This window comes from Dinoponera quadriceps, unplaced genomic scaffold (assembly GCF_001313825.1).
Source record: "Dinoponera quadriceps isolate SergipeBrazil2010 unplaced genomic scaffold, ASM131382v1 scaffold3085, whole genome shotgun sequence".
Classification (NCBI taxonomy): domain Eukaryota; kingdom Metazoa; phylum Arthropoda; class Insecta; order Hymenoptera; family Formicidae; genus Dinoponera; species Dinoponera quadriceps.
The window spans coordinates 219,507-230,329 of record NW_014557103.1 but is presented as its reverse complement, the minus strand read 5'-3'; the positions used below and the strand labels follow the sequence as shown (position 1 = coordinate 230,329).

General features: G+C 36.0%; 2 protein-coding genes across 8 annotated transcripts in view; one reads left to right on the top strand and one right to left on the bottom strand.

Annotated features, from left to right (window-relative positions):
* Window positions 1-1,277: 1,277 nt before the first annotated feature.
* LOC106748621 (facilitated trehalose transporter Tret1-2 homolog) lies at window positions 1,278-5,347 on the top strand. The gene is made up of 4 exons (XM_014627322.1): window positions 1,278-1,661; window positions 3,355-3,922; window positions 3,999-4,200; window positions 4,349-5,347. Exons 1-4 carry the CDS (start codon window positions 1,595-1,597, stop codon window positions 4,973-4,975), a joined length of 1,464 nt encoding a protein of 487 aa, XP_014482808.1. The 5' UTR covers window positions 1,278-1,594; the 3' UTR covers window positions 4,976-5,347.
* A 157-nt stretch (window positions 5,348-5,504) lies between these two features.
* LOC106748623 (WW domain-binding protein 4) overlaps window positions 5,505-10,823 on the bottom strand; it is a 50,231-nt gene continuing 44,912 nt past the window's right edge. For 5 of the 7 annotated variants that reach the window (XM_014627331.1, XM_014627332.1, XM_014627330.1 and 2 more), the window contains exons 3-8: window positions 9,545-9,752; window positions 9,355-9,456; window positions 7,866-7,940; window positions 7,394-7,634; window positions 6,509-6,860; window positions 5,505-6,007 (exon numbers count right to left, since the gene is read on the bottom strand). In XM_014627331.1, the coding sequence (XP_014482817.1) occupies window positions 5,794-6,007; window positions 6,509-6,860; window positions 7,394-7,634; window positions 7,866-7,940; window positions 9,355-9,456; window positions 9,545-9,752 (1,192 nt within the window). In that variant the 3' untranslated portion in view covers window positions 5,505-5,793. Of the gene's footprint in view, window positions 6,008-6,508; window positions 6,861-7,393; window positions 7,635-7,865; window positions 7,941-9,354; window positions 9,457-9,544; window positions 9,785-10,823 lie in introns of those variants that run through there. The other 2 variants (XM_014627333.1, XM_014627327.1) reach the window with 2 other exon arrangements.

Below are 10,823 nucleotides of genomic sequence, written 5' to 3'. Positions count from 1 at the left end.
TGATAATTTAGAATGACGCGAAAGATACAATAAAGAAGATGTCACTCTGTAAAAGGACATTTTCATTATAGCGATATGATAGCTTTTGAATTAAACGCGAAGCGCCGAGATTGATACAGACACAAATGACTTGAAGTGGAAACTTTCGAAAAATATAGGCGAAAAGATTGTATAATTTGTATTTATTCAGGATCGGGTAAGTTCATTTTTATTTTTAACCAAGTTAAGTTGAAAGTTATTAACTTTTTAACTTAATTTTTAATTTATCAACTAGTTATTACCCAGTTTGCAATTCGATGTTAATATTGATTTAACATTTAGTTTAATATATTAAAATAATATATAAATATATATATAATATTAAGAATATATATATATTAATAATATATTAAAAGAAAAGCCAAAAGACTATTTTTCTATATATTGCTTAATTTATAGTTCCTGTTTCCTTATTGTAACTCAGACGTGTAAACCTGTAACTAACCTGTCGAAAACCGAATTAAGTATCTTTTACATCGCGAAAGCCTAAAATGTCATGGATCTATTCAGCATAAGTATTCTGTTGGTGTAACTCCTCTGAAATTATTTTTCAGCAAATATTAACTAATAGTAACATAAAATCAATATTATTCCTGTTGAAAATTTCCAGATAGATTCCCATGGAAATCCATAGGACTCGTGTAAATCCATAGAATAATAAAAATCCATATAGGAATCCATGGTTTATGAAAATTCATGTAGGAATCCACATGGATTCCTGTCTAGAATCTGAGTCTTTGGCACAAATCCCCAACCATATTGAATTCCGTATATTATAGATTTTCTATATGAATTTCTATCTGGTTCTTTTTAACAGGGATAATTTCCCACACAACATTGTAAATACAATATAACGTGTGTGTTATATAACAGTGTTAAATTGTTGAGTGGAAAATTATAACATTGATGTTATATGATGTTATGTTACTGTTACTGTTGGCGTTTGCTGAATTTGCATTTATATGTGAATGGTAATAAATAATAGGAATAGTATTTTATTGTTTGGTAATATATAATCTAAAATTTGGTCAAGCATCGTTTATTTTCATTATCATGTAACTATATATGTAGTATATGTGTTGATACGATAAAGCGGAATAAATTGATATAGATAATTTAATGAATTACATATATTAGATATTTGTTATCCGTGAAACCCATAACAATATTGGAACTTTTCTATATAATTCAGATACTTTTCAAGCGGTACGAAGCTAACGATGGATCCGATAAAACGATGTAGTCGTGTTTATCGTAAAGTTTGTAGATACAAAATAAGACGCGTCGATCCACGTGCATTCGCAAGCGAGCTCGGTGAGATAAGAGTTACCCCTTCCGATATGAATTTCTGTAGGATTGACGATTGCTATAAATTAAATTAGAATTCAACCGCCGAGTCGAGTGTGAGACGCAACGAGCTATCGTTTTTGTTATTGCACTGATGTGTCGGTGCTCCGTCAGTTTTCGCGAATTTCGTCTCTTGAATCCTGCCTATTCGACGATCCCGAAAACGTGACACTAGTGCGATCGTGCTCCTTTGGAAAAACGACGTACGATGGAGAAACGTGAGAAACCACCGTCGGAACCGGGCAAGTGGCGGCAATTCCTTGCTGTGATGGTCGGTGAGTTGAAATGGTGGAAGAAGTCTTTTCTCTTCGGGATGCATCGATACCTTTCGATCGGATTATTAAAAGAATTTTGTCGTTAACTCTGTCGTTAAAAAAATCCTTTTGCCATGCCACCTTTTAAGAAAATAAGAAAACTGAAGAAAACAATTTGGGAAGCACTCTTATTATCTGATAAGCAGATGTTTAAACAGTGAGAGACCATATGGAGAGATCAGGTTAATTTTCATATTTATAGATTCAATTTAAGTTCATGAAGATTATCGATTATATCGAAAAAAACTGTGTTACGCGACTCACTATATATGAAGCAACAATAAAATTAAGTAACAAGGAGACGGTTATTTTTTTTAGTTACGGTTATAATGCTCATCTGAGTAGCGAAGAACTATGCAGGGTGACAGAAAACTCGAAGAGATAAGTTTTCGGCGAACTAAGTCGTTTTACTAATGTCTGCAAATGTTGTTAATAAACTTCAAGTATCGCTAACATTGTTAACGGATGTCTGACGAAGCAGATTGTCTTCCCAGTGTTTCCTAAAATCCGGTATTACTTATAAGGGACATCCAGCAATGCGTAAATTCAAAAGAATCTAAATGTTTTGCAAGATTGTAAAGTAGACGGATTTAATAACGAAACAATTTTTCATTTGTGTTCAAAAGCGATTTTAGGAATTGCCTTTTGAAAAAAATAGGTTTTTATATTTCCAAGCGAATATCATCGAAACCATGCATGTAAGGATATTTTCAACATTCATTTCTCAAATATGTGTTTTTGAGATATAACTTCATTATATATGATTGACTTTTTGGTTATAAAATAAGCTTTAATTTCACTGCAAAATAAATATAGATATGAGAAAAAATATGAGTAGAGAGGAGGCCTATTTAGAAAAATATAACATTCTCGAAAAATCTAAATATGTCATCATAAAGTGCATTTAGAACCATAGAACTTTTGTCTATAATATTTTTCATATCTCTAATAGTTTCGATGACATTCACTTATACAGAAAAAAAGTGCTATAATCAAGGAAATGTAATTTACTTATTTTTCAACTTTTTAAATCAAGTAATATTTTTATTAATTTAAATATATTTTAATTTGAAGCCTATAAAATAAAACCTTTATTTGAACGCAGTAATACCTGAATTTGTAAATGAATGTAAATGTAAAATGGTTCTAAATTTAAAAGAATATTTTCTAAAATTATGTAATACTTCTCTTCCATTGAATAAACTGTGGTTTTAAATTTCGATTTTTCTATCCAATAAATATTTTCAAAAATAAATTCTAATATTTTCAATATTATGAATTTAATATTTGTCGCAATTGTTTTAACATATACATAATCATAATACATATACATGTACATAATCAATTATATTTCTACCTTTAATAAATATTTGCCAAGGAATCTTGGAGTGTAACTATTTTACTTGGATCAAGTAAATATTATTTGACAACAGTAGCACTTTTTTTTTTCAACGTAGAAATATAAGAACCGATTTTTTGGGGGGTTATTTTCCAAACCGATTGTAAGCATCAACGAAAAATTGTTTCTAAAAATTAAAAAAACTTGTATTAAGTCAGTTTACTCTATAATTTCGCCAAATTTCCGATTTTTTGGGACTTACACATTGCCGAATGTCGCTTGTCAGGCAATCACATCTTGTTGTTGTCCTCACAGTGAATCTCTCGACAATGACGTACGGTCTAATGGTGGGATGGCAATCGCCGTATGGTCCACAACTGCAAAGCTCGTCGTCGCCTGTAGGAAACGAGCCCATGACGGACGAAGCTGTGTCTTGGTTGAGTGGAATTACGTGCTTGGCTGGCGGCTTAGTGACTGGATTACTCTCGGTAATACCGGACAAGTATAGCCGGAAGCGATTCGGTTACCTGCTGACGTTGCCAATGGTCATCTCCTGGGTGCTGATCATCTTCGCTACTGAGCACATACATATCTACATAGCCAGGTTCCTACACGGTGTGGTTGGCGCCGGTACGTTCTTCTTCGTGCCGGTCTACGTGTCAGAAATCTCGAACGATAACATACGCGGTTTGCTGGGAAGCTTGCTGATGTTCGCCATAAACTTCGGCATCTTGCTGGGTTACGTCCTGGGCGGCATGTTTTCCTTGAGCGTCTTCGCCATAATTAATCTGGCGGGGCCTGTGTTGTTCTTAGTCACTTTCGCTTTCATGCCAGAATCGCCGGTCTACTTGGTGCGTCAAAATCGCATACGAGAAGCGGCTAGGTAAAAAGAATAGAGTCACATTCGTGCGCCCCTTTTAGAACATGTTACATGACGACCTTGTGATTCGCTTCTCCAGGTCTCTGAAGTGGCTGAAAGATGGAGACGGTCTGGTGGCGGAACGCACGCTGTCGTATATACAGGCAAACATGAAGCAAGCTGACACGGCAACGAGGTCTGTCAAGTTGTCGGATTTATTTCGGGACAGAGCGACGATTAAGGGACTAATAATTGTCACGGGTCTATTCATCTGTCAACAATTTTGCGGGATCTTCGCGATGGTAATTGTCGATAACCGTGTCCGACGATTTCCTCATTCACGAATTCTCCTCACTTAATCAGTCACCAGTTCCAATATAAAAAAGGAAAAAGAAAGTAAAAAAAGGAGAAGATAAATCGATTCCAGTTTCCGATTTCTTTCGTTCGCAGATCACCTATACAGAGACTATTTTCGAAGCATCCGGCAGCTCGTTATCGCCAAATGCAGCGTCCGTCGTGATTGGAACCATACAATTGTTCGGCGCATGCTTGGCGTCGTCCTTGATGGAGCGTGCAGGCAGACGATCGTTGCTCCTTATATCCTGCGTGGGGATGTGCTTATGCCATTGCGTCATCGGCGGGTATTGTTACTTCCAGGAGTTCGGATATAACGTAACCGCTTACGGCTGGGTGCCGGTGACCGCATTATCGGTCTTCATGATAGTGTACTGTCTGGGAATGGGCGCTGCACCCATCATCGTAACGACCGAGATATTTAGCCGCGATGTTACCAGCCTGGCGACAACGATAGGCTTGTGTTGCCTTTGGTTGGCTGCTTTCGTCATAGTAAAGGTATTCGCCCAACTGATTGCCTTGTTGGGCATGTACGGCTGCTTCTTCCTCCTCGCGCTCTGTTGCGCGTTGAGCTTCATATTCTGCTTTGCGTTATTACCGGAGACCAAAGGACGGATACGCGAGGACATAGTGGACGAGCTTAACGGGAAACGGTGTACAAAAAGTGAGAAAGACGCGAAGCACATCATTGGCATGGATTCAGAGCACGCGGCTCACGTGTGAAGATACTGTGTGTTGCGCGTCAGATATAATTACCTAATTAGAATCAATGCCTAAAAGTGCCGGAGGAGGGAAAAATTCACGTGTCGCAAACGCATATTTTTTATTACGCCCTTTTTCACGCTGATTTCCTCGCTGTTGCTTTCGCAAATCTTTACCAGTTTTGCTCGTAGCATTTATATCCGGCACTCGAGGTTTGGAATATTTCCTAACATTTATTAAGTATTTATTTTATGAGCATGTTATGTACGAGCGAGGTGTTTCTCCGTTATAATTTAGTCTGAGGAGACGAAAGCTAGTTGAGTATGTAAATTACTGCGTTCATTCATGATGACTTTAGAGAGGAAATTTCTCCTTAGAGAGGAATCTCATGAACTGCACCAAATAATGTTACATACAAACATACACACGATATATTACGTATAATACCTGTATCATCTAAATTAATTAAAAATTATTAATGTTAAAGGTCCAGATATTTATATAAAATATAATCGAATTTTTTATTTACAATCGTATTAAATGTACATACGCGTGCTTTACATGGAGGATCAAGTTTATATACCTTTTTCCCAAAACAATTGTATGGGCTATTCCCACATAACACGTATGTCTAAAAGACGTCTTATCGTCTCAAAGACATCTTAAGACGTCTTCATATTCTCTGGGTTACTTATAACCCAGTTCTCGGTTCACGAATATTATTATTATTACCTGATGTTTCTTTGATTGCTCATGTGTGCCAGAAATAAGTATTTTAATCATACAATTGAAGATTAAAAAAAAAATATTGCGTTACCATCGATAAATGAGTATTATTGTTAATCGTCAGTCGCTCTTTTGCGCACGTTCTTGTTCCCAATTTTACGTTTCTTGAAAGTAACTGATGTCCCCTCATCGTCACTATCACCGGCAATTTTCGTAACAGTTCTTTCCTTAAAAGTTCTCTGCAGAGGCGGTAATTCTATCTTCTCGAAAGTAGGTAACTGTATTTGCTTCTGCTTCGGCAACTGCAGGTCTACTGGCTTTTTTTCGCTGAAACATCATTTCTAAATTTATGCCCGAAATATACATGAAAAATGGCGTGGAGAAAAATGTAATCTTCAAGTGAGAATATTTAATATTAATATAATACATAATACGCCGAATAAATTGTGTATACTGCACTGTGTACACTAATTAACTAATAAAGCAATTAATCAAGCAATCAATGAAACTAAGAGTTCCAAATAAAATATAAATTTGCGATTTTTATTTATATGATTATTGAACAAATAATTTATTCTACTTAATGATATATGTAAAATATATTAGTGATATATGTAAAAATGTATGTATAATATTAAGAAAGAAATGTAAAACCCGGCTAACTTAAATATACATAAAACGCACGTATATGTGTGAATGCTGATTTTTATGCAACCGCGCGCGCGCTCGAGAATTACGAACGAAGGTTCGTCGTCGCGCAATAAATCTCCACGAAAAGTGTCTTAATCTATCGCGGCGACCCGAATAATATGACGTTCAAATATTTACATAGTCTGCACAATTTGCCAGGATCCGTAAGGCTGTGGTCTGTCGGGCACACTGTAGTCTCGCCTGTAAGGTCGTTCCTCCTCGGCCGCTTCTCTCTTTACCTCTCCCGCATTTTTGTCGTCACTTTCGGCATCGTCATTTTCAGCGGTAGCTTGCGTCGAACGTCTCCTAAATTCTCTCATCTTCTCTCTTTCGACATTGGCCCGTTGTTCCTCGATAATATCCGCCTTCTTAATCGCTTCTTCCTTGTCTAATTGTTCCATGAGTTCCTTCTGAAATGCTTCTTCCTTCGCCTCTTCTTCTTGTTCCGCGAAAGTCATATAACCTTCCTCTGGAGGCTCCCAAACTGACTCTAGTGTGTGTATTCGATAATATTTATACAGGTTTATTTAATAAATAAAACATGTAAATATATATCCGGAAAAAAAATTTCTCATATATAATTATATATTTGTATATACATTTTGTTTGATAAATAAAGCAATATCGAAATTCGACATTTTTTTCTAGATATATATTCACATGTTTCTCTTTTTAATTTTTAATTTGTCACAGTAATTATCACCTTAACTCGTCCTTCTCACAATAACATAATAATAAGTACTTTTTAATATGCTAATTTTTTAGTTTTAATTAAATTTACATATATATAGTAAATGATTTATTATAATAATTATAGCTAAATATTTTTTATTCCTTTCGTTACTTTTCACCAATTATATTTCTTATTATAAGTTCAAGTATTTTCTCTTTCTGTTTTAACGCATAAACATAAATGGAAAAAATTCAAATTCAAAGTGAATTCAATTTATGATACGAAATTTGTTGACCAGTGGAATTAGACGAGCAAGGAGATAAAAAACAAGTTTGATAAAGGATACGTACCGTTGGTCTCAATGTGCCAGTAGTAGGTGTATCCTTCGGGACTGAGAGCTTCGTACCACAGTTTCCTGACGGGTGCGCTTGGACGATCGTCCTCATGGGATTTCTTCCCTTTCCCCTTCATCTTGCTAGCTTTACTCTTCCCTGGAGTCCTGTTCTCGCCGCCCTGCTGAACCCGAGGAACCGATGGCGTGTTCTTTGACAAAGTCGCTGGATCGCAAGGATCTGTCGCTATCGGGAAGAACTGGAAAAGTTGGAAAAACGGAAAGTCGTCTCGTACTGATAAAATCGTCGTATAGCGTATTCCAGTTTTCTTGGGAAATGTGGCTTCGTATAATCAAGCGTAATATTTCCGTTAACGAAACTGTTTTTAATCATGATTTCATGAATAAAGCGGATAAACACGATTGCGTCGTTTCATCGTTCTAATTGTCGGGTAGCAATCGAAAAAAAATCGATTGAAGGATTCACTCACCTGTTCGGGTTTACTTTTGAATCTTGCTACTGTCTCCGGAGCGGCAGATGACATGCAACTTTTTTGAGGCGTTCCCTAATAATATAAAAAACGTAGATATGAAATCAAACTATATTCCTAATCAAATACATTCTGTTAAATAAATACCGAGAATTATTCATTTCAAAAGCCCGCATAAAAGGCATGAAAACAAATTTTTTGCTGTAAATTGATACCAATGTACCTAATTGTCACGAGTTTTAGCGCCATCTGTCAACCAGTTTGTTTACAGCTGTTGGTTTTGTTAGTCAACCTCAAGTATACTCTGCGATTTTTTAAATGGATAAAAATATTGAACAAAGAGTTTGCCTCAAATTTTGTGTTGCCAATGAAATTTCTTGTGCTGAGTCGTTGAAAATGTTGGAGAAGGCCTATGGTTTGACATGCAAACCAGCCAATAAGCTTCAGAATGGCGTTTCGATAACGAGCTGAAACTGAAAAAACGACGCTCGAAGTTGCTTGAAAATCAAAGTCATGTTGACTGTTTTCTTTGACTATCGTGGTGTTGTCCACTCGGAATTCCTTCCAGAGAACCAAACAGTCAACAAACAATATCTGGGCGTTATGAAGTGTTTGAGAGAAAATGTTCGCTAGAAAAAGCCAGATATGTGGAAGAACAATTCTTGGATTTTGCGCGATAATGCGCCGTCCCACACATCGACCCTTGTACGCGAATTTTTTACCAAAAACTCCATGAACATCATTGACCAAGCACCATAATCGCCAGATATGGTATAATTTTTTCCCGTTCCCCAAACTCAAATTACCACTTAGTGGAAAATGTTTTGAGTCCATTGAAGATTTAAAACAAAATTCGCAGAAGGAGCTGCAGGCCATACTGGAAAGTGCTTATAAGAAGTGTTTCGACGACTGGATTATGCGTTGGAATAAGTGTATCGCATCAAATGGAGCCTATTTTAAAGGCAACAAAATAAATTTGGAAGATTAAACCAATATTTTATGTTTTATTGAACAATTCCCGGTATTTATTTGACAGAATGTTTATGTTATTTTGAGTAATTGGAAGAGGCTAATATAAGAGCCGGCGTTGGTAATTAATTACAAAAATTAATAAATTGTTTGACTTACCAAATCGATGAGTCTAACGAATAGGAACAAAAATAGTCTAATTGATAAGTCAAGTAATTTTTTAATTTTCACAACTAATTACCACACAGCGTCAGCTCTTATTGAGTTCTTTCGATTGGTCAAAGATAATATATCCCGCTTTACTTTTATATTCTTTCTTATAATATTTTGGATAATATATTAACAATTTCCTTGTTTTATTATAGATATAGATATAAATATAGATACAAAGTCATTCTTATCTTCGTGGGGGAAAATTCGAAAAAGAGTGGTCCGTTAAATTTAAAATATGTGTTGCAGGGTAACACCTGAAGATACATATTAAATTCAACAGAGACTATTTTTAAATATGCTCTCTCACCTCTTTCGTTTCTACCTTGTTTAATTTCTCCTTAATGATCCTCTCAGCAGTCATGTCTCGCGTGTTATTCTCGACATCCTTCAGGTACGCGGCCATAGCAGCCTGAACGAGAGAAGAAAGGAAAAAAGAATAATTATCTCACCATTAACACCTCACATTCTTAATTAATTCGTAGACGACAAAGACGTACGTTCTCCATCTTCTTAATGTCGTCTTCAAATTTCTTGTTCTGCTTCGCCTGCTTCGCGCTATTCTTGTGTATCTCCTTGAGTCGCTTGCTGACGTTTTCCTTGTGTTTCCTGCCACCCTCGTGGAAGTCGATACTCGGTTTATTATCGGCAATCCAACACTTGCAGAAGTCGCAGAACTTGCGGTTCTGAGATTTCCAATAGTCCGTCCTGCAATCCATTATCATAATCAGAATAACATCATACAAATGTAAGATCTCCGTCACATGGAGACGGCATGTCGACCAAAGTCAAGTTGCGCGTAATACAAACTGAGTACGTCGAATAAAACTTTTCTATAAATATTTAAAAAGAGATATTTTTTTTTTACATTTAGATGTTACGTGAAATCTCGACGAGCAAAATGCATAGATATTTTTGCAAGGACCGAAATGCGCGCGATTCGAAATAGTCGAAAAGTCCTATTTTCGATGTGATCGATCGATGTGAATTAAATTATTCGATTGTGATTTGTACTCTCTTTTTCCAATTATCGGGGCAAATGCGGACGACGTTGTCCGAGGTCTAGAAGAAATGTTTTCTCCTTCGCACCGCGATGAGAACAAATTAGTTGGCAATTAGTCTCCGACCTACGCAGCCTTGAGCGTCACTCGACCTTCGCATTACGTCTTACTTACGGCTAAAGAACTCCCAAGCGGCTCGACGGGGACTTGGAAAAATCGTTGAGATTTGCAACGAATAGGAACGAAAGTAGACGTACGTGTGCGCGTGATGATTTCCCAGATCGCGATAAGACACGAAAAACATCGAAGGAAGAGGATAAACAAATTACACAGTTTTATTAGAATTAATAAATATGTTATACAGTTATTTCGATGTATATATAATGCAAGTTTCATTGAACTCTTATCAAACTCGTTTCACTTTACAATCTCCGTAAATAATCGGAAAAAAAACAAAACGAACAAAGTTTCGAGAAAATTATGCATATTCCTAATGTCATAAATTTCATTGGAAAATATATGTATTAGGTTGGTAGAAAAATAGTCGGTTTTATATATATTTGATTTTGCTACTTGTTTTTGGAATAAATATTTCTTTTAATATATTCATTTTACGAGGTCTGTTCAAAAAGTATCGCGAATTTTGAATTTCCGCGGGTTACGTATATTCGATTTTCGATTTTTTTGTGGCGTTATGTTGGTACTCATGTCCCTCACTTATGCCGACAAGTTCGGCCATTTTGAATATTCAGTTTATCTTTGACAGCTGTTTTGCTTG